This window comes from Podarcis melisellensis (genome assembly GCF_964234715.1).
Source record: "Podarcis melisellensis genome assembly, chromosome: 12".
Lineage (NCBI taxonomy): Eukaryota > Metazoa > Chordata > Lepidosauria > Squamata > Lacertidae > Podarcis > Podarcis melisellensis.
This window is the reverse complement of record NC_138544.1, coordinates 18,857,459-18,881,667: the sequence shown is the minus strand read 5'-3', so window position 1 is coordinate 18,881,667 and position 24,209 is coordinate 18,857,459. Positions and strand designations below refer to the sequence as shown.

At 42.8% G+C, this 24,209-nt stretch overlaps 1 protein-coding gene across 3 annotated transcripts in view; it reads right to left on the bottom strand.

Annotated features, from left to right (window-relative positions):
• The window catches only part of NEK10 (NIMA related kinase 10), a 102,389-nt gene that overhangs the window by 65,084 nt on the left and 13,096 nt on the right, over positions 1–24,209 (bottom strand). For all 3 annotated transcript variants that reach the window (XM_081883146.1, XM_081883147.1, XM_081883145.1), the window contains exons 8-19: positions 22,108–22,186; positions 21,663–21,730; positions 20,582–20,661; positions 18,610–18,696; positions 12,532–12,756; positions 10,940–11,079; positions 8,448–8,509; positions 6,895–6,972; positions 5,087–5,151; positions 3,013–3,115; positions 1,794–1,922; positions 1,004–1,141 (exon numbers count right to left, since the gene is read on the bottom strand). In XM_081883146.1, coding sequence (XP_081739272.1) covers positions 1,004–1,141; positions 1,794–1,922; positions 3,013–3,115; positions 5,087–5,151; positions 6,895–6,972; positions 8,448–8,509; positions 10,940–11,079; positions 12,532–12,756; positions 18,610–18,696; positions 20,582–20,661; positions 21,663–21,730; positions 22,108–22,186 — 1,254 coding nt within the window. The remainder of the gene's footprint in view (positions 1–1,003; positions 1,142–1,793; positions 1,923–3,012; positions 3,116–5,086; positions 5,152–6,894; positions 6,973–8,447; positions 8,510–10,939; positions 11,080–12,531; positions 12,757–18,609; positions 18,697–20,581; positions 20,662–21,662; positions 21,731–22,107; positions 22,187–24,209) is intronic.

The following is a 24,209-nucleotide window of genomic DNA, read 5'->3' as shown; positions in this document are numbered from 1 at the left end:
TCTTGCATATGCTTGCACTGAGCATTTGAATTGCCTGAGAACATTTTCTCTGTTGGATCTTAACGTGCATTCACCCTGATGCAGATGCATCGCTCTCTAATTTTTACGTGAGAACAGGTTTCCCCATTCCCTTCAATGGAAAGGTTATCTCCTCCACGTGGACATCTTTGCCATGCATGAGGACTGTGACCTCCATGGAAATGAATGAGGAAGTAACCTCAATAACAAACTGGTAGAGCTGCAAGTCAGACATGCTTAAAGGTAAAGGTAAAGGGACCCCTGAGCATTAGGTCCAGTTGTGGCCGACTCTGGGGTTGCGGCCCTCATCTCACTTTATTGGCCGAGGGAGCCGGCGTACAGCTTCCGGGTCATGTGGCCAGCATGACTAAGCCGCTTCTGGCGAACCAAGGCAGCACACGGAAACGCTGTTTACCTTCCCGCCAGAGCGGTACCTATTTATCTACTTGCACTTAGACGTGCTTTCAAACTGCTAGGTTGGCAGGAGCTGGGACCGAGCAATGGGAGCTCACCCCGTCACGGGGATTTGAACCGCCGACCTTCTGATCAGCAAGTCCTAGGCTCTGTGGTTTAACCCACAATGCCACCCGTGTCCCAGACATGCTTAAAAACCATTAAAAATCAATTTAAGACTGCACATATAAATCCCACTTCTTCCAGCTTCCTCTGGATTGGCTAACCAACTACAAATGCTCATTCAGTTCAACTGGTGTAGAAAACCTTCACAGAAATGGTTGCCACTGATGCTGTTTTATTTTTGTATTTAACACAAGTACAATTGGCACATATCACAGCAACGTATTCAGTATGATATTTAAAAGCATTATTATTACAGGTGTGAAGGTGCTTAAAAACAAAACAAAGCATCATCAGTGTAAGCAAGTTACTTTCCAGTTGGCAACCAAAAACCTAAATACCATACCACTGTTCGGAAGAGAACTCCAGTAATTTCGATGAAACTTATTCCTGGTATGTTTTGACTCACCTGTTCTTTTATTATAGTTAATTCAGAGACAATGTTCTTCACACTGCTGTCTCTGTCCTTTTTGTCCTTTCCAAATGCTGGATTATGTAGATTAATTTCTTTCATCGCTAGAAGGTTCTGACCACTGCGTTTCCTAACCTATGTGGGGGTTAAGAACAACAGATAAGGAACAAGATTAAAACAAGCACTATTTGTTCATCAAAACTAACTGTACTGTGTCTATTTTAAGAAACGTCCTTTTTTTTTAAAGCATCTAATAGCCAGCTTGAAATTCACTGAAGCCTCCATAGGGCAATCAAAACGTGACATGTGAGTATATGAAAGAAAATAGTAACAGATCTATGCAGAAATTGGGAGTCTAAGGCCTACTCAGATGCACTACATCACGGTAGAACAAATACTATTTTGTATTCATATAATGCATTGCAAGTTATTTAAAGTGCTTGGCCTATATTATGTCAGTAATCTTTACAGGAATCCCATATAATAGCACCAGTATTGCTAGACACACATTGAAGATTTGAGGAGGGGGACAAGTGCTGAAAGATAGCCCTTCTGAGCACCATTTTGCATTTGAATAAAACTGGAGGGAGATCATGTGACAGCCTGGTCCAGAGAAATAGTGGGGCCAGCAGACCAAGGCTCGGTGTTACAATGTAAACCAGGATATGGCCCACCTTTACAGTTGGGAAAAGAGTGAAACAAATTTGCAATAACATCACAGGCAAGGGTGGAGTGAAAGTATATAAATGCATGGCAAGATTTGATACATATCCCAAAGCCTATTTACCTTGTAAACACTCCCAAAGGCTCCACTGCCAAGATGGTCCAATATTGCATAATTGCCAATGTATTTCGTAGGTGCTTTGTTCTGATTAATGTCTTCAATGTTTTCCGCAATTTGCTTCACTTCATCCTCCTAGTCATGAAATGAGTTAAAAGACTTATTTTGATTTATGCAATCTTTCGCTAATAGGACATTGGTTTGGGCTAACAACATGGGCTTTATATGCTTTAGAGATCACCTTCTCCCTCATTGGTCTTCTGATTCTTTCGCAGAAACCAAGAACCCTTATGTGGCTATTGTGCTGATGTGTCAGGCTCCGGCAGCAAGAGAACATGGATGAAAGCTGGCGATGCAATCTGTCATTTGTCCTAGGGCAGGAGTGACCAAGCCTTTTTTGCCAAAGGGTTATATCCACCCCTCCAGGCAACACATCCTAGTGATGGGTGCGGCCAAAAGCAGTGTGGCCACCACAGTCTCAAATGTGCAGTTGACACACAACACACACAATGGCAGGCACACAAATAGGCACAAAGCACTCCTCCCATGCAAATCAGCTGAGGATGGAAGGCCAGGAGCATATCGTGGGAAGCACAAGGGTGTGTGTGGCCCCAGGCGCACAATTTTTGAGGAGGCACAAACCAGGCACCCCCAGTGTGGCCAGTCTGGTGCTGCTCTCTGCCCACTAAGGGTGACATTGGCCAGCCGGCCTTCTTCTGCAAGGTGGGCAAGTGGCTCAGCATGGCACCATTTTGTTCTGGTGGGGATGGGGTTACTACAGCAGCGAAGGCTAGGCTAGCACTCCCCTCCCATCCGGTGTGGACACATGTGCTTGCCCTGGGCACCAGCAAACAGCGTTACGCCACTGTTAAGGGTTATCACCCCATCTCTGCTCATCAAATGGTCGAAATGATGATCAGGCTACTGAGCTCTGCCCACCCTCATATTTTTGCTTTCACTAAATTTGGTGGGGCCCTAGAGGATCAGGAATATTGGGGTTGGGGCAGATTCTGCCCCTGTATTGGAGGTTAGCCACCTTTATCCCATAGCCTGCCACCCGTTTCGATTGGAGAGATGCCTAAGCCCATGTGTTTATGAAACTTTATTTTTTATTTCTTGCAAGATCTCTTCATTAACAATGAGTGTTTTTAAGATAGGGTAAGCTTATTTTTTTTTAGCAGTGTGTTAGTGTGACTAAGGACGTAAGCAAACATTTACTACTTACCAGTAATGCATTTAGCTTCGATACCAGCTCTTCATAAGCACTTATCTCCCGAACATAATGCCCAATGTCAATGAAGCTCTCAAACAAGTGTGTAGGGAAGAGCCTACAAAATGCAAAACTATTTATTTATAGAATGCTGTATAAAGTTCATACCCAATTACATTGTGGGGAAAATGTCTAATTTCACTTCGCTGAATAATAATTCTTATTGCTTCACTGGTTTTCTAGGGACAAAATTGTTTTAATAAGGACCACAGGGATTTTAGGGAGATAAAGAAAGGGTGGTTGACATACGACTCTCCAAATGTTTTTGGTTCCCAACTCCCACCAGGCCTAGTCAGCATGGCCAGTGGCAATGGAAGATAGGAGCTGTCGCCTCAACAGCAACAGCTGAAGGAGTGACTGGTTGGACACCCCTGGACTGGTCAGATCCCCTATCTTCAAACCAAATACCATTTAACATTTAAAAAATCCTGTAGCTCTTATATAGTACAGTTATATTCTGCCAGTATAAATTTAATACTAAGGAGTTGTAGCCATGTCATTAACACAAGAAACAGAACAGATTGTCTACTTTATTGGCTCAGACAGTAGCTTCAGAACAGCCAGCCTTTGAACCCCACAAGTGTCTTTTCAAGGGTTGTTTATTCAGAGTAGAAATACAGTCAATGAGCATGACATTCTGCTAATTAATCTGACCTCACTAGAAAGATGGCCTTGCATTTAGTTTTAGAAACACTGAAAATGATGGAAAAGAAAATACATGTTTTTAAACAGGAAAGCTGCTATCCCTAATTCCATTTATGCTTCAAAAAAAGTTATATGAATCATGTTATGACACTGATACAGAAGGTTGTTGAAATACTTCTATGTGCTAAAAGTCCATGCTGAACCCCAAACGTCTGAAATATCTGCTCAACATCTGATCACATGAAGGTTCTCTATCTTGAGCCAATATTAAATGTAAGAAATGTAAGAAAGAGAAAGAGAGAAAGAGCGCACAATTTTTAATGCATTATTCGACTGCAATGTTTCCAAACTGATGACTGGGCTGTTTTTCTCCTCAATTGAAATTGGAGGTACACTACACTCCAAAAATAAATAGGAATTTCCTTGATCAGGTCCCAGAACAACAGGCATGTTATCTTCTTGTCAGAAAAAAATATATCACCAAGGGCAACTGCTCTGTGATAAGGAGCATAAACAGGCAAACAAATAAATTACAGTAGTCATTTTCTTCAGAGTCACTCATGTATTTGGTAGAAGCAACATCAACTCGTGAGTCAAGACGCGGACGCTGTTCCAGTACAATCGGTGTTTCTTCCCACAAAGGGGCTTAATCGTGAAACTGTACCATGAAGTCTAAGCAGTATATAATCAATAGTTTAGAAAAATGGGCAAATCTGTCCCTATGTGCATATCTGTCATGGGAAGAACAGAGAGAGACTTTCCAGCCTTCTATTTGTTAGCCTATTAATGCTCTGGCTAATAATCTCTCCAGGCTTCTTGTCCACCCTAGTCAATCTTTAGGTTCAGCCATCATCCTCTGTCAGCTACAGCCCAGGATGTGCCATTTAATTCCAGTGCATTCTTAACTCCTCTCTTTTAATGATGATATTACTGTGGTCCTCAGAGTGAATGCATTCAACACCTCACATTTACAGTTCCCAGACATAATTCAAAGTCCCTCTTGCTGTACTTATTCTACCGTAAATCAGTTTCTAACTGCTTCAGTGACATTTGGCAATGTCTGAAATACAAATCCTTTAAAAAATATAAATGAGCAGATCAATGAAATGTTACTGCCCCCGACGCAGAGGTGCCAGAAATGTTTCTAGAGATCTCCATGTGGCAGCTGAGCTTTTGAACTGGTCCTAAAACACAGTTACATTTTCTTTGCAGAGACATCTATGGACAACAATGTCAACCATCTTATTTTCGGTTCCCCCAGCTACAAAACAGTAAATCTAAGTAAGACTTAAGCCTAACACTAAGCATTAACCTGCAGACTTGTTGTTGTAACTCAAGTGAACATTTTGAGAGCGTAATCTCTTCTAATATTAAATTTGCATACCTTTTGAAGAGATGTCTGTTCCTTTCCATACTGAAAAGGAATCGCAGGGCTCTGAAGGCATAGCACTGGAGAGAGGGAAATGAATAGATTAAGGTAATTCTATGCAGACGCATTACCGACCACATTTAGCTGCTTTTGCCTGAGAAGTCCATGCCTGTAGACTACTAAATAAGCAACTCCTTGTAGCCAAAGAACGTGGCCTAAAAGTCTGGTATCTTTCTGAAGTAATAGAAGAAGAAGAAAAAATATGCTAGAAATTAAAAAGACATCCATCTTCGTTTCAATTTAGTGTATCAACAGTAAGAACTGTTGCTGCTCTGCTAAAAATATGAATTTGTTGGCACTCCCAGACCTCTACTGGCATTTTAAATCCATGTTTAAAGCAAGCAGTACAAAAATGGATAATCCCGTAATAATGTCAGAGCGATCAAACCAGCTTACTGGAGACATAGATTCAGGACCTTGCCTCAGTGACAAATTATTTAGGTGTCTCACTTCATAAAGTAAAGCACAGAATTTGAGACTACTGTGGTGCCTCATACATTTTCATATATTTCATTGATTTTTTGCATTACATGGTAATGCGTTTTTCAAAACGATTGGGACCATATATGCATGCTGTCACGCCATTAAACAACCAGTTGCAGAATCCAGCATGTGGATAAGCAGAAGGGGCTTCAATGTCATAAATAGCTCCTTGCTTCTCACCGTGTCAAGGAGCCAGCCAGCAAACAAATCACACAGAGTAAATGAAGTTAACTCTTAATTAGAAGAAGCAAGGCCTGCTCAGGGGAGCCAGGCCTAATGAGAATGGTAACTCTTCTCAGTAGGTCTTGCCCCTATGAGGCAGTTGTGGGGAGTGAAGGTCCCTGCCTTCCACAGACTACCTAAATCTCCTTCTTCCCTGGGTCCTTCGCAAGCAACTGGAGACTCCGCCAACAGTTTCTGCTCCTTCTTCTTCATACCTCTCTCTCTCTCATATATATAATATATATATCTTTTACAATTTAGAATATTCATTTAAACAAGCTTAAAATATCAACGACTTCTCTTCTTCTCTCTCCATGGTTCATTTTACATAGCATAAATCCGTGCATATTTTATATAAACTAAATAATTCCATATTCCCTCACAGTGGTACCTTGGCTCTCCAATTTAAACTGTTCAACTCCTGGAACGGTTCAAAAACCAAGGTGCGGCTTCCGATTGGCTGCAGGAGCTTCCTGCATCCAATCGGAAGCCACAGAAGCCCCGTCGGATGTTCGGCTTCCCAAAAACATTCGCAAACCGGAACACTTACTTCTGGGTTTGCCACATTCAGGAGCCCATTTGTTCGACAACTAAGGCATTCGACAACCAAGGTGCCACCGTATTGCTTCCATTGAAACCTATTTACACTGTTGAATTTATCTTAATGCTGCCAATGTTTTCAAGTGTACAGAATCCCCCCCCCCATATACTCAGTAAACATTTTCCAATCTTCTTTAAACGAAGGTTCTTCTTGTTCTCATATATGTTAGATCCGTCTAACTCTTCTAGTCCCGGGGGAGAGGGGAAGGGGAGCTTGTTGAAGCAGGAGGGGGAGACATCCCAGTTTCTTCAGCAGCCTGTCTCTTTGCCCTGCTCCTCTCCAGCCTCTGCTTCGGCCTCTAATTCCCTAAACAGGGCTGCCTTCAGATGTCTTTTAAAAGTAAGATAGTTGCTCAATACAGAAGTTACCTTAAAGAAATACACAATCAACCACCATGTCTCGCTTTAAGTGCTCAGAGGTTTGCATAGAAAGTTGGAAATAAAGGGGAAAAGATTACCTGTAATAAATTGGCTTTCACTACATTCCTTTGTTTATTAGGTAAAATCAGCTTTGCTATTGTGTAGACGCCATTTTCCTGAGAAAGCACACATTGAAGAATATACATTCAAAGAACAGTCAAATGTTAAACCATAACTTACACATTGTATAACCCATTGTATAACCCATTATGTGGGTTATGTGGACCCCCTGGGGTCTGCGGACCACCAATGGGGAACCACTGCTTTACGGTATTGATTTATTTGTACCAGTGCTTTTTCTTCTAGAAAAAAAAGGTGCCGGTACTCACCATAAAGTTGTTACAGTAAGTGCCATACTTTTTAACAACAAAAAAGAGAGGTGTCAGTACTGTGTGCCCTTGAGTACCCCCTGGGGGGAAAACCCAACTGATTTGTACATTTATATCTCGCCTTTGCTTCAAGGAGCGCCCATGGTTCTCCCCACTCTCTATCTTACGCTCACAGCAACCCAGTGAGGTAGGTCAGGCTGAGAGACTGTGACTGGCTGAGAGTCACCCAGGCAACTTCATGACCAAGTAGGGATTTGAACCCTGGTCTCCCAGGTCCTAGTCTGACACTCTAACCGCTACACCACACTTGCATGTTATAGGCCTCTGACAAAGACATTCAGGAGCTTAACCACATTTTCCTTATGAGCCTGTGCCTTGCAGCATTCTTCGTAGCATTTGTCCGTCTTACTGGGTTTGAGTGTAGCTGACCTCCTCCGTTTTCAGCTCACAAATTCTGCCTCCTGGATTTCCTTTTCCTCCTATTAAAAGGTAAAGGGACCCCTGACCATTAGGTCCAGTCGTGACCGACTCTGGGGTTGTGGCGCTCATCTTGCTTTATTGGCTGAGGGTGCCAGCGTACAGCTCTGGGTCATGTAGCCAGCATGACTAAGCCGCTTCTGGCGAGCCATTTACCTTCCCGCCGGAGCGGTACCTATTTATCCACTTGCACTTTGACATGCTTTTGAACTGCTAGGTTGGCAGAAGCAGGGACCGAGCAACGGGAGCTCACCCCGTCGCAGGGATTCGAACTGCCAACCTTCTGATCGGCAAGTCCTAGGCTCTGTGGTTTAACCCACAGTGCCACCCGCGTCCCCTTTCCTGCTATTACTCATCCACAAAATACTCTTCAGCCCGGCCAGCTTGGTGCTGGTAACATCAAGCTTATCCTAACTATATTTTTTAGTCTTATTTTTTCAACCTTATTCCATTCTCAGCTTGGTTCTTATCATAGCAAGCCCTGCCTTCTTCCAGTAACAGGCCCCCCTGCCGGTTTCTTTTAGACTCTCTGCTCTCTTCTCAAATTTCCTACAAAGCATGGTGGCATCCCTTCTTTGAAAGTTAAATCAAAAGCTTTTTCCTTAATTTTTTTTTTCAAATTCCAAACATTTCTCATCTGTGAAAGAGACACACACAGTATCTAAGAACCAGTATCAACCAAGACATCTGCAAACGAATATTTTGCATCCACAACCAAATTAGAACACAATAAAAAATAATCAGTAGAGATTAATAAGTATGTTAGGCAATAAAAAATCTCTTACTTGAACGACTTGGTGAGCGTTGGTATCATTCAGGACCAATTCAGTAATCGCAGCACAACAAGCTAAAATAAATTGCCACAATTGTTTCTCTTATATGGTTCTTGTGAAGTACGATCTATAATGAGGCTACTACTACATACCGTATTTTTCCGTGTATAAGACTAGGTTATTTTCTTAAAATATTGTGCTAAAAATTTGGGGTCGTCTTACACGCAGGTAGTGGAGAGGTGGGAAGGGCGATTGGTGGCTGCCGCGAGCAGGATATTGTCCGTGGCATTTTTGCAGGTGATTGGTGGGTGCTGCCAAGGTCTGCTGGCTATTGGCTGCTGCGGCAATAGGACGGGAGATTGGCACTTGCTTTTGGCGAGACAATTGGTGTCTTTGCCGATGTGCGTGTGACTGGCTGTTGTGTTCCTGAAGGTGAGCGATTTTCATCAACCCCCCCTCCCCAATAAAAGCTCAACAAGCCTGGGCAATTCCCCCCCCCCCTGGAAAAAAACTCAAGAACTCTGGGCCATCTCCCTCCATTTTCTCTATTTGGAGTCCCAAAATACAGTGGGCGTCTTATACATGGGGACGTCTTATACACAGAAAAGTACGGTATATCCATCAGGCTGTATTCAACGAATTTATGCCAGTAGAAGCCAGGTAACAATTCCTACTAGAACAATGCAGCTTTCCCCCCCACTGCACCCTCCCCAAATCTGCTCCAAGGGGTTGAGAGAATCCCCAGAACAGTTGGCCGTGGCAGAAGGAGAGGAGAGGCCATTCTGTAGGCACAGGCAAGTCTCCTTTTCCCAAGAACAATCTCATTTGTGCTACACGGAATGCAACCCACTGTTCGCAGAAAGAAGCAAGTTTGCTTTTTCAGCTTTTAAGTGGAAACGTAAATCACAGCACAGGAACACTTGCACCTTACATTCAGGAGTAAGGTTGTTGTTTTTTTAAAAGAAAAAGCTTGCAGGCAACAAATCCAAAGTTGCAAACTTCCACTTTGCACAAACATGCTTGTTAGGGGGTATGACTGGAGAGCAGCTCTCCACTGAGGGCACATTTCGTTACAATCCCAGATTTACAGTGTCTGAAATGGATCCCATGAAAGAACAAATTTCACAAATTTATTGACAGCTGCACAAATTGTGATAGCTAGGAAGTGGAAGGGGCAAGCAGAATATAAAATGGAATAATGGTATAAAGAGGTGTGGGATATAGCTATTAATGATAAATTAACATGGGCCATTAAGGTAAGACGTGCAGGATAAATGATTTTGAGGCAATATGGAGGGTGTTTGTAGAATCTGTACTGTTAAAATGGAAAGAGGTCAAAACCATTGTAAGAGGTGTTGAAATTTTGGGAGGTTGGATAGTTACAATAGAATGGTCTCGGTGGTGGGTTGCACATTTTTATTCTTATTTATTTATGATTATTACCTTGCCAAAAGAAAAAAGAAATAAAATAAAAAACCCAAAAAGGGACAAATTATAGTTTACTCTCAATAAACTTATTGAGTACTAAGCGAACTTGAAAATCAATCAGAAGCATGGGAATTTCTCCATTCGCCTATTACAGCTGAATAAACTGTAAAAAGGTGTACTTTTGAACTCAGTTTAAGGTGGGGGGTCATGGATCTGGCCAGTGTGGTGCATAAGAACGCAGCTGAGATCTCACAAGGTGTTTAGCTCATCATGAGTAACAGGACTGAGCTCACAGTGCCCCTGGGAGTCAGTGCTACAATCACTGGACCAACTCCCAACCTGATGGTATTGTTCTTCAACATGTTCTTTCCTTAACTTTAAGTATTATTGTTCCTTCAAGTATCAAACCTAACAGCCGCATGTGTATCAGATGGGCAGTGAAACAGGACTGTCCGCAGATGAAGCTGTGGCTTCTGCAAATAAAACGTTTGGGTGGGGTGCTGAGCCAAAATGTCCTGAGCAAAACTGAGCAGGCTAGCAGTCTCCAGGAGCCATTGTAGGTTGAGGGTAGTCAAAAGTCTGTGGAAAGTGGGGTAGGTAAAATCCACCTGCTTTGAGCCCCTAACCCAGGCATAGCCAAACTCCAGCCCTCCAGATGTTTGGGACTACAATTCCCATCATCCCTAGCTAACAGGGTCAGGGATGATGGGAATTGTAGTCCCAAACATCTGGAGGGCCGGAGTTTGCCAATGCCTGCCCTAACCGGTTATGGGATCCTGGAGAGAGAATTTTAAAACTTTCTGTCATACTCTATGGAGTTTTTCCTTTCCCCCCCCCCCCACCTTCCTGAAACCTTGCCCCACTGTGCTATAGAAGGCAAGAAGACCCGAGCCCTTTAATATTCTTTTTCCTCCTAAAATCTCCCTCCTCCCACAAACCACAAATGGTGAGGGCATAGAGCCCTCAGCAGAAAACCTACTGTGGGCTAATAGTTCGATCTTTGCAAAGTTCTTTGTTTGGGCATCGGTTATTGCATTAAGTGTAAATCATCTCAGGGCAATTCATAATGTATGCACCTGCTTGAAGGGAAAACGTATTTTCTTGTATCTCATGAGGGCTTAAATCTTCCGAGAAGCGAAGCTGCTGGATTCTCCCTGCTGCGTTCGCACTGGATAAACTCCCGATGGAAGAACGATCTGAAAATAGATTTCGCTCCCTGGGAAAGCAAAAAACACAATACCGTGAAGCCTTTGGCTACATCTATCAACCAGCTGATAATAATTATTTACTTTTGAATTAAGAACATCAATGTTCTATATATCCTTGAGCAGCATGCTGAAACTCATAAATATGGGATAAATAAAACTTTCGGTCAGGTATTTTTAGGCCATTAGATAGCACTGGAAGCAATATGTGAATAATTGGTTGTTAACAGGGGTGCCAACCTGAATAAACTATTTGAGGGGGGGCATGTCCCCTGCCTAATTAATCACATGACACAGTGCACACATACCATTTGAATGGCAATGCCCATCAACTACGGGGGGAGGCAGTCAAATATTTTATTGGGGGGAGCAATGGGACCTCAGCCCCTAGGAGTTGGCTCCTAAGGTTTCTATATTATAGTGTTCTTTTAAATAAAAAAGAACCTTCAAGACATAAGAAGAGTCCTGCTGGATTAGGCCAAAAACCCACATAGTAGTAGTAGTAGTAGTAGTAATAATAATAATAATAATAATAATAATAATAATAATAATAATAATTTATTTATACCCCGCTCATCTGGCTGGGTTTCTCCAGCTGCAGAATATTAAAATACAGTAGTCTATTAAACAGTAAAAGCTTCCCTAACCAGGGCTGCCTTCAGATTTCTTCTAAAAGTCTGGTAGTTGTTTTTCTCTTTGACATCTGGTGGGAGGGCATTCAACAGGGCAGGGGCCACTACCAAGAAGGTCCTCTGCCTGGTTCCCTGTAACTTGGCTTCTCACCACCAGAAGGCCCTCAGAGCTGGACCTCAGTGTCCGGGCTGAACGATGGGGGTGGAGACACTCCTTCAGGTATACTGGACCGAGGTTCAGCATCCTGACATCTGCAAGCAGGACCTAAATGCTTTTCAAATATTTCCTCCTCCTCCCTATTATTATTATTAAAGCAAAAGAACGAGAAAAATGCGAACTTGCAATTCTCAAAAAGCTAAGCTCCAGATTTACATGGAAGATGTGGTTAGAGGATTAAGGTTAAAGGATCTCTATTCACATGTTCAACATATTGGAAGGGAATTGTTGCAGGCTTACTTCTGTGTAAGTTCTGCAGTGAGAAGTTCACCCACGGTGGATTTCAGCACCGTGCTTCAAAAAAGCCACCGCCGCCAATCCATTGTTTATCCAGCAACCGCTACACATTTTGAAAGTCACATCTCACATTCTTCTGACTTTGCACTCAGAGAATTCTTCCAATAGAGCCATATTACTAGAAATCAAAGCCTTGCCTTGGTGGGTATCAATTTCCATATACATTTGAGCAGGCAGTCCTGCTCTGGCAATAAATGTTATATTTAAAAATATAACTGCAGTCGAGGTGGAAATACAAAGCTTTCTTTTCTTTCTTTTTTTGAAAATTGAGAAATTGCCTATGGGCAGCCTCATTCCCGATGCCCTCAGAAACCTACCCTTGTAAAATATGCAGGAGTTGCTTGATACCGCCCCAAATACGAATTTCCACACTGGTATCAGGATCTTCGCAAACCTGGACTAGAATCCAGACTACACTCCACAGAAGCTTTAAGTGATCTGAGTGGAGCAAACTGAGCAGGATAGGGACACCTTCGTACAACTTGACTTGCTCTTTGACATGAGATTCTACACAGAGAAGGCGGAGCAACTCGGCTGTCAGCCTGCAAGGAAACCAAGAAATCATCATCATGCAAACAGTTAAAACTCAAGTCTGCCTGTTAAATTATCCAGATAATTGAATAGCCCTGCATTTATCCATTGTGACACAAGAAAGTTACAAAAAGTGCCCCCTAGGTTGCTATAAACAATACAGTGGTACCTCGGGTTAAGATGATGTGACAACATTTTGAGCATCTGCGCATGTGCAAGTGGCAAAACCCGGAGGTAACGCGCTCCATTACTTCTGGGTCGCCGTGGAGCGTAACCTGAAAACGCTCAACCTGAAGCATATTCAACCCAGGGTATGACTGTAAAGGGAAGTTTTTTTAAAAAAAAAAATGTTTAATGGATTATTATGTTTTCATTGGAATCCGCCCAGAGTGGCTGCGGCAACCCAGTCAGATGGGCAGAGTATAAGTAATAAAATTATTATTACAAACAATCTTTATTACGGTCCAGAGACCAACAAAACATTACAAATCAATACAGAGTTCATACAGCCTACCTCCAGGTTAATCAAGCACTTTGTTTGGAATATTGGGCTCATTTGTTCTTTCAACCACCGATAAAAACTTTGCCACTGCCAAAGTTCTAGCTTTTGTCCGGTCTTCCAGTAGGAACCTGACATAGTGAGCCTCTGACTTTCCCGGGAAAGGCACCAGCAAGGGTAGTATCAGTTCAGCCCTGGCCTGCTCATACTTCGCACAATGTAACAAAATATGATTTATGGACTCGATGTCTTGAGCACACGAGCAAAGTCTGTCCTGGTAGGGAACTCCTCTCAACCTACCATCCAGCACTGCAGAGGGGAAGACATTCAGTCTGGCCTTGGTGAAAAGGCTTCGATAGTTAGGTACTGTCAGGTTTTTGATGTAAGGTGTTAACTCAAAGACATACCCATATTGAACTCCTGCTGCCAGTGGACTACAGACTGCGTGTGACCGAGATCGCAAGTCACTGTGTGCATTGTCCCATAATCTTTGCTTTAAAGCCTTTTGGGCGCCTTCATAGCCCAGGTAATACAGTTGGGGGGGAGACAGACCAATAGAGGTGGCTTTTTTAGCCATGGTTTTCTGCCATTTGCTGACAAATTCCTCATTGGTGATATGTTGGTACAGACCCTTCCCTAGATTAAACACTGAAATCCTGAGCCAATGTCTTAGGGCAGCCCACCATGCTCTAGCTGAAATTGGGCATTCACCAGCTTCCAACAGAAGTACGGAGTTGGGGACGCAGTTAGGTACCTGCAGCAGAGATCGTATAAATTTTGCCTGAAAGCCATCTAGCTTTGGCAGGTCCCCATTATGCCAGACATTTGCTGCATACAGGAGTTGGGAAACGGGCTTTGCGTTGAAAACCCTTAAGGCTGCTGGAACATATTTGCCGCCCTTTGTGAAGAAGAATTTATGTATGGCTAGCTTTGTAATCTCCGCCTTTTGAAGGGAGGTTTGCCAATGGTGCTTCCAAGATCTTGTATGATGGAATGTGAGCCCTAGGTAGCTGAAGTATTTTACCTGTTCGAGGTTATGGCCATCCAGCACCCATTTAGACTGGGAGAATCTTCTTTCGAAGACTAAGATTTTAGATTTTTCATAATTAATGGATAAACCATTTCCAGAACAGTAATCAGAAAATTTCCTCAACAGATAATTCAAGCCCGGCCTGGAACGCGAGATGATGGCTGCGTCATCAGCATACAACAACAAAGGGGTCCTTCTCATTCCTATTTTTGGAATGTGTCCATCTGGGTCCATTAAGTTCTCTTCTAGGTCATTTAGGAATAGGCAGAACAATGTGGGGGCCAAAATACAACCCTGTCTCACCCCCCTAGTCATCTCGATGCTGTTCGATAGCTGTCCCTGTCGACCGCATCGGACCTGCAGTTTGGTTCCATTGTACAGGGCTTTTATAAGAAAGAGAAGTCGTTTGTCCTGCAAGATCAGACTCAATTTGGACCATAGCTGGGATCTGGGGATGGAGTCAAATGCTGATTTCAGGTCCATAAAGGCCACGAAGAGTTTACCCTGTAGGTGTCTGGTATACTTCTCAGCTAGGAAGGACAGCATTAGACAGTGGTCTGTTGTTGAATGATTCTCACGGAAAGCTGCCTGGGCTTCAGATAGTATATTATGTTCATTTAGAAAAGTTGTCAATTTGCTACTGAGGAAATGGGCATATAGTTTCCCAATTATTGAGAGCAGGCTAATAGGCCTATAATTGGAAGGTACATTTGGGTGGCCTCTCTTAAAGATTGGGACTACTATAGCATGTTTCCAGCTATATGGTACCTTACCAGAGTTATTTACTACTGTAAAGAGTGCTGCCAGAAGCGGGGCCCACCAGTGCTGGTTTGATGTAATCACCTCAGCTGGGATAAAGTCTTTCCCCGGAGCCTTTCCGCTCTTCAGCTTCCCAATTAATGTATGGACTTCCTCCACAGTTACCGGCCTCCAATTAGGGAGCAGTGACAATTGTACCCTGTCATCCTCCTGTGAACTGGAAGGGAGGTTTGGACTTTCCATAAATATATTTCTGAAGTGGTTCTCCCAAACCTGAGCTGGAATGACACAGCTGGGGGCTGAGGAGCTATTTCTCATTGAGTCGGAGACCAGTTGCCAAAAGAGTTTAGTTTCATTGTTTAGTGAGGCATTCAATAGTAGGGACCAGGAATTTTGTTCGGACTGCCTTTTTTTGAGGCCAAAAGGGCTTTGTACTCTTTTTTGATTTTGAAATAAGATTGAGGTAAGTAGCTTAATCCAGCGTTTCTATAGGCCAAATAGGCGTTCCTTAGGGCTTCCTTCTTTGTGTGGCACTCTTGGTCAAACCAACTGCGCCCTTTCGCAGTGCGTGGCTTGCCGGCTGAGTTTATGTTAACCGAGACCACATCCTGCAAGGACTCAATGAGATTTTCGTAGGCTGTCAGGGAGGAGTCTATTGATAAATTGTTTATTATAATTGATCTTAACTTAATTGCAGTTTGTGAATTCAATCTATTCTCAACTGCAATTGCTATCTCAGGTGTCCATTTTTTCCTACGCAATGCTGGATCATTTGCTTTGTCTATGTCCTCATGTTCTATGTGAGAGTGCTGAATTGAATTTTGGCCGGTAATGGAGATGATAAGAGGTAAGTGGTCACTTTCAGTCCTATTATCTATTGTGAATTTTTTAATTGATTCGAAGGCCTGTCTGTTAGTGAGACAGTAGTCTACTGTGCTGGCCCCATTTGAATTTATGAATGTGTACTCGCCTTCTCTGTCCCCGGGGAATGCCCCATTAGCAATGATCAGATCCAGACTTATTTGTAAAAAAGCCAGGCAGAATCCAGCATAGTTGATTTGGCTATCTTTCGAATGTCTACGTGGGGGTGGGTTTAGCAAGAGGGCGCTATTTTCCTTTAGATCTCTTAATATTGGGAATTTTATTTCCAGGCTATCATCATTTGAGCCTATTCTGGCATTCATATCTCCCATTAGGTAAAATGGCGAGCCAGGGTACCTAATTTGTAGGGAATAAAGGAAACTATGGATTTTACGCCACGTGCTCTCTATCTGTGTTTGCACTGTATATGGTGGAATATACACTGAAACAAAAATAATACTCTTGGATTCCATATGCAAGGTGATCCCCAGTGCCAGCTGCTCGAAAACTGAGCACTCAATAACTTGTGACGTCAATTGAGTGGAAACCAGAGTTACTAGGCCCCCCCTCGGTCGTCCCCTTCCAAGCGGTTTAGAGGCCTTGATTTCATAGACGTCGTAACCGTCAAGAGCTATGTTATCAGTTGCCCAAGTTTCCTGCAGCATTATTATGTCAAAACCCATTATATAATCACGAAATGGCTCGTCCCCAAGTTTGTTAGCCCAACCCGCTATGTTCCATGAGATAATGTTAAAGCTGCTCGTTCCATAACTGGCTTGGCTTCATTGTGGTGGGGAAATTGTTATCAGCTCTCCCACTGGTTCGGTAATGATGCAACCGTTCTTAGGGTATGCACGGTGTTGTTGTTCTCGGGGTTGATTTGCAGCATTTTCCCGATTTCCCGGCATCGACGGTGTTATTTGGATTGCTGGTGCCATCGGGGGGTCTTCGTCAAAGATAATTAAATCTGTCTCTGGCTTTCTATGTGTCCCATTTCCCTTGGGAGGGTCGTCACTTGGCATTGGCTGATCAGATTCCAGTTGGGATAGAGGGTGGTGAAATTCTGGATCTGCCAAAGGCGTAATGGAGAGTCCTATCTTTGAATTATCTAGCTTGGGCTGGCGTTCTTTGTGTGTTTGACCTTTTTGGTCTGATGTTTTCCTCTCCAAGTGAGTGTTGCAGCTGGGTTCACCGCACATATTCATCTTTGACGGCCCTTCCGAATGAATCATGGCCCTGTGGCGAAAGCCCTTCGGCAGAGAGGGTGCTGATTGCTTGGAGTTGGTCCGGCTATATGACAAGTTTGGCAGTAGTTGTTTTCGTTCTGTGTCTTTAAAAACACGCCTCAGAACAATATTATAGTCCTGTAAAATGGCCCTATATTTCAATAGCATTTTAGGGGTAGCTGAGTCAGAAAATGTCAGCGTGAGTCTAGTGTGCTGGGGGTCCGTGCAAAGCAAGTTTATCGCGATCAGAGTGTTGCAATGGATATTTAGTAAAAGTTTAAAGTTTCTCTTCACACTGTCGATTGATTTCCAGTAAGGCAGGATACCATTAAAAGGATATATGTCCAGAGCTACTTGAGTACTTTGTAGGATCAGGTCCCTACTTTAATAAAATTATTATGATGGAGTAGGACGTCCCTATTTTTATTGGTGAATTGTTGGGGAGGATGCTATTATGCGACTCCTGAGCCAAGGAAATAAGTAACTATACAACCTTTAGAAGACATCTGAAGGCAACCCTGTTATAGGGAAGGGTTTTTTTAATGCTTTGTGAGGGTTTCTGTGTTGGAAGCTGCCCAGAGTGGCTGGGGCAACCCAGTCAGCTGGGTGGGGTATAATTATCATCATCATCATCACCATTACTGATGATGATGAAATGAGACATCCCTATTTACAGTACACTGGAGAAATGTTGGAGGATATGGGTGTTGCACCTTCATTATACACCTTTAGGCGCCAGGCAAAAATGTTCCTTTTTAACCAGGCCTTTGGTTGACCTGATGGACATCCTATACCTTTTTAAAATTTGGCTCTTTTGGGGGGGGGGTGTTATTGGGTTATTGTTTTTATTTTGATCTTATATATTGCAATCTATTGTGAACCGCCCTGAAACCTCCGGGTATAGGGCGGTATATAAATTCAATCAATCAATAAAACAAATAATGTATAGTGTGTGAAAGCAGGGAGATTGGGTTAGCAATGCCCAAATTTACCTTGTCCAAAATAATTCAGCCCTTGAAAAGGGTTAGCCATACCTGGCCGTGGTGTATTAAATCTTAGGGTGCTTTTACATGCAAGGTGCAACTGATCTTTCTCTCATGCTACTTTTGGGACCCTTTATTAATTGTTCTTTGGGGGGGGGGCATTTGTAATACGAATGAGCTTTCTAAGCTAACCAAAGTGAGCTTGAGCGAGATATGGGAATTCACCCAAAGAATGCAAAAGCCTGGGATCATTAAGCATGGAGAAGCATGCACTGGCCTTGTAAGCACAAATTCCAATCAACCTTTGCATTGCTTCAGTTTCAGAATTACTATTCCTCTCTACCGAGAAAACTGTCTTCCTTAAAAAATGCCATATTTGGAAATCTCATATTTTCTACTTTACAAGTAGAAAGCATGTGGTTGGAGAAAGATAACGGTTAGCATAAGCTAAGTGACTGGAAACCCTGAACAGAAAAAGATGGGCTGAAATTATTTCAGCATCCTACCTTTTAGAAAGCAAGTCATATTCATGCAATATCACCAGCAAATTCTCCACAACACTGAGCTCGCTTATTTTCTCTCGGCATCCAGGACTAAAATGGAAAATGAGGAACGTGTTATTTTTTTCAGTTGCAGTGTGGTAGTATATCATTCATGGCATTTCTATGAATGGACATTTCCTGCAGCATGAGAATTAAACCTATGTATAGAATTTGAACCTTGCCATCATTTAAACGAATGCAAGTCTCAGTTATAAACATAAAAACATAATACTAATAAGAATAAGAATCTGCATGCAATCAACCCTCAAAATCTAGGCCAAAGAAAATGAGTCTCACACTGTTCCCCGAGATGGCAGGGTTGGCATTTGGAAAAGAAATGTGTTATATAATTCTTGTCTAGCTACTCTAGTCATGGTCCTGCCATTGAAACCCAGTGCATCTGGTGGTATTGTTAAAAGTGGAATCTCAGCCACTCCTAGGGCTCAGGTTTTAAAATGTTAACACCTCCAACCATGAATTGTGCTCCAAGGGTAAAAGAAATCCGATACACATTCCGGAGAATTGAGATAATGGCGCCCCTTTTATTACATCAGCATCCAAACCCAGGTAATGGTAACAACCAATTACTGCTGCTGGAAAGATTTTGCATCCCATTGCAATCTAGCTCCAACTTCTATAGACGGTTTGCATTCTCTCCTTTACACCCGTGATCTACAAATCTGACAATCAAGAATCACACAATAACAAATGTGTGATCTGAAGCAGCATACATAGTTTACAGAACGGAAAGCAAAAGTGTAAGCATAGCCAATATTAGGAGGAGGGGATCCAGCGGAGATCCTTCTGTGGGCTGGATTGCGCGCGCATGTGAGCGCACACACCCGCAATTTCCAGCATCTGCGCAGACGCGATTTCCGGCATCTGCGTCTGTGCAGACACGATTTCCGGTGCTGTGGAAGTAGCGCAGCATGTGGGGACTCACCAAGTGGGCAGCTCAGTTCAGGGGCAGCTCCTGGGCCGATTAAACGACCCCCGTGGGCTGCTTGTGGCCTGTGGGCCTTGGGTTGCCAACCCCTGCTCCAGACCTCTCTGTTCAGCCCTCAGGAAAAGGCACACACACCTAGACAGTGCCAGATTTATGTATAAGCTAAACAAGCTGTAGCTGAGGGCCCCACTCTCTCGAGGGCCCCAAAAAAACTTAAAGGGGAAAAAACTGGATGTACATTTCCAAAATATAAGATAAAAAACAAATAAAATAAAACCTACATACAGCAACAGAGTTTTGTGTTGTACAGGCATCTATGATGTAAGGAATGGGCCCCGCCTGCTAGCCTGCTCCCTAAAATATTACTTGTTTGCTTGTTTCTATATACAGGGTGCCTACATTCTGAATGGACTGTTGCATGGCAACATGTGCAAATGGCTTTAGATACCTATTAGGTCCATAAATTACCATATAGCATATATTCAACACAAAAACAGTGACAATTTGTTGTTGACAAAGGACAGCTGGACATATAAAGGGCCCCATTACCTTCAGTAGCTTAGGGCCTCATCAAACATAAACCTAGCCCTGCACCCAGATCATTCCCCTCACAGGCCCTGCTCTGCCTTCTGTGCTAGCAATTTTATCGAAGTGGAATACATCCTTGAACTGTGATAAATCACTTTTGCTTGCATGGATAATGAGTAGCGGGTGATTGCCGGGCCATCCCCACTTTGCCCACACCCACTACTGATACGTAGTCCCTAGAAAGTTGTCCATGATAGAATGTGGTCTTCAGGCTTAAAAAAAGTCCCCCACATCTGACCTATAACTTAATGTTTGCAAGATAAGGGGAATAAAGCTTGACTGTCAATATTTTGCTCTTGTTGAACTTGAATTATCCATTCCCCCCACCCCACCCCCCAAAAAAGAAAAAAAGCTGAGGTAAAATGCAAGGGACAAATCCAAGCACACTAGACTGAAGCTTACCTTTCTGCCAAGCTAGTGAGGGCAAGCAATGCACCTAGCAGGACGTTGTTTTCTCTAGCTCCAAGCAAGTTGATCAGAGTCTGCAAAAATAATTGTTAGACAATTATAAGACAGGCAAAATGCCTGCTTAGCTGTAATAACAAACACTACTTTAAAGAAAGGGGGGGGAGAGATGCAGTTTACTTATCACATTTTTTAGATTGTAAGCCTGAGGGACTCTTGATTTGAAAGCTGCTCTGGGCACTGGCGGAGGAAGAGGGGTGCGGGGGGAACGCACCACCCCCGGCAGCGAGATCCCGGTGGGGTGCCATCGTGGTTGCTCCCCGGCCCGTGCTGGGCGCCACACCCCCAGGACGTGCGCCATGCCCCCAAGATGCGTGCCACGCCCCTGCGGGCAGAGTGCCCGCCCTGCCCCTGCCTGCTCTCCGCCACTGGCTCTTGGAGCCTTTTTTGGCTAAAGAGCAGGGCCAAAATCCTTTACGTAAATAGAGTGGTACCTTGGGTTAAGAACTTAATTCGTTCTGGAGGTCTGTTCTTAACCTGAAACTGTTCTTAACCTGAGGTACCACTTTAGCTAATGGGGCCTCCCACTGCCACTGCGCCACATCCACCATGCAATTTCTGTTCTCATCCTGAAGCAAAGTTCTTAACCTGAGGTACTATTTCTGGGTTAGCAGAGTCTGTAACCTGAAGCGTCTATAACCCGAGATTCCACTGTAAATAATAAATCGCTTCTTGTTATCTCTGCCTATCAGGAATAAGTTCTGATCTCTTCTCAGTGTGCCAACAAAAGTAAAATGTCAACATGTTTGGGGTTTACATTTGTAAATGCCAAGGTTGGTTGTCTGGTGATTTAGGAGCCAGGGTCTAGGGGCAGAAAAGGGACGGATAGGAGCCAACAATTTGAATCTGCCTCCTGATAATGCGCTCTCTTGGTCAACCCGCCACTTAATTGATTCACAGCTTTCAACGCTGACAATTTAAAATTGCATAGCAACAATCAGAAGGGGTTTTGTGCCATTTTAAGGACACAAAACAGCCATTAGAAATCCTGATTACGTAGAAGGGATTGTCCACTTACTTTATGTGCTCCACTGGCTGTTACCCATTCTCTTTGATCTTTAACTGCCGATAGTTTTTGAAAAATATCTGCAAAGAGAATTAAAAAGAAAAGTTTTATCACGAGGTGGGGAGGCAGAGGGGGTGGAAGAGGACAGCTTCTAAAAAGCAACTTTCCTTCAAAAATTAATAGATTTTGCAACGTGATTAAAAAATGACACAGCAAATAAGTGAAGATGCCTTGAAAATAAGAATTGCAATCATATCAAAACAAGAGCCAGTTTTTAGATCTGCTTAATCATTGTTACTTCCTGTTTGACTGCAACAGCTTAGCACTACATTTTTAGAACATTTTGACAAGAATTTATTTCATATACACATCCCCACTTCAACCTAGAAGAAATATAATCAGAAGAGAAGAGATATAACCACAGGAGAGATATAATTGATATATAACCAGCACTTACATGTCATGTTGACCAATTTGTCTATATTATGATGCTCTTCTCCATAGCAAAGGTAGTCATTTGCTACTGTTTCCATATACTGTAAGTGGGGGGAAAACATTGTAAAATTGTTAGTGGAAAGTTACATGGATCAAAATTAAAAAGCAAAGTGCATCCATGAGACCAGCAGATGGCAAACTTGTACCATGATTCACTGCAGACAGCTATCACAAAAAATAAACACACTATTCTGGAAATAGAACAAAGTTACTACAAGAGGGCTTTTTCATGCAAGAAGCTGTAGGTTCCAGCTATGGTTTCTTGGATATATGTTTGTTAACTGGGAAAGGGCTGCAGCTTGGTGGCTGGGCACACGCTCCACGTAGAAAAGGTCCTAGGTTTCATTCCTGACACTCTCAGGTACGGCTGGGAAAATACACTTCTGTGAAGCATTGGAGAGTTGCTGCTCTCAGTGTAGGCCACAGGTGGGGTATCTGTAGCCCTCAAAAAGCTGCTGGACTCTTACTCCCATTAGCCACAGTTAGTATGGCCAGTGGAGGGTGTCGTTTGCAGTCTAGCAACATCCCTGCATATAGAAAATGTGTCAAGACACCTCTTTTTAATTTGGTCTATACATTTTTTTTAAAAAACAACAACCCGAGTTGCTATCTGTTTGTTTGTTTTTTAAAGTAGTGCTTTGTGGGAGTTTTTCAGACGTTGCTTTTATTATTTTCTCCTTTTTGTGTGTGTGTCATAATTTTTATTAGTTTTCAATTACAATAACCCAATAAAAGCCTCCTTGTCACAATACCAAATCATAATACAATTAATAACGCCAATTGTTCAGATGCCAAATTATATTATATTATTTCTTTGGGCTAGAATTGATGATTTGATAATTTACTTTAACTCAGCAATCCAAAAACTTATAAATTCCAATTACACACCAGTCAGAATAACAAACCCTCATACTGCAGCTGCTATTTTAATGACTTCCATTCGCATTAACACATCAAATACAGTGGTACCTCGGGTTAAGTACTTAATTAGTTCTGGAGGTCCATTCTTAACCTGAAACTGTTCTTAACCTGAAGCACCACTTTAGCTAATGGGGCCTGCTGCTGCACCGCCGCTGCGCAATTTCTATTCTCATCCTGAAGTAAAGTTCTTAACCCGAGGTACTATTTCTGGGTTAGCGGAGTCTGTAACCTGAAGCGTATGTAACCTGAAGTGTATGTAACCCGAGATATCACTGTAATGCTTTTATTATTTTTGACCTGTGGTAAACTGCCATGGTGATTTACAGAAAGTCTGTGTATGTGTGTGTGTGTTTGTGCGTGTGTGTAAAACACCTGCAGAGCCACAGGTTCCCCACCACTGATGTGGACAATATTTAATATGGGCCAATAGCCTGACTCAATATAAGGAAACCACCATGAACATGCAGGCTGGGATGGCTCCCAAGTTCTTCTATGGCAGCCAGCATCCTATTATGGTCCATAAAGAAAAAGCTCCTGCTAGAAGCTACTTCATGCCAAGGCATAAGCACATGGTAGCAGCAGTAGTCACTGCCCCAATTCTGAGGAGTTAATCCCACTCCTGGTATGATCGGTAGGTTCCTCTCAGCCTATGTACATTAAAACTGCAGGTAGCTGTATTGTTCCATTAGAAGAAGTCCAAAAATAATCGTAGGTAATGCTTTCTTTCAATGGGACCAACCAAAACGTCACAAAAGTAGTGAGCGAGCTTTCGTATTCAACAGAACTCTTTTTCAGGCTGGATGTGGGATATGATGCATAAATAAAAGGGCACAGGGATCTCATTCACTCAAAACTTGCTCACTATTTCTGATTGGTCCTGGTAAATATAGTACCCTGAGGTTTTTTATGTACATTGCGCTGTTATTAATGTGAGAAGAGAGAGAGAGAGAGAGAGAGAGAGATGTCCATTTTTAAAAGGCATTTATTTAGCGAAACCCACAAACACCACTGAAGCAGGACTGTGCTGACCGGCCCTACTCAAAATGAAATACTTCATTAGTTGTGTGCACTTTCTCATTCTGGCCAGAAGAAGTCCAATTTGACAAGCCAGATGGCCCCGCTGAGCAGATTATAATTCTGATC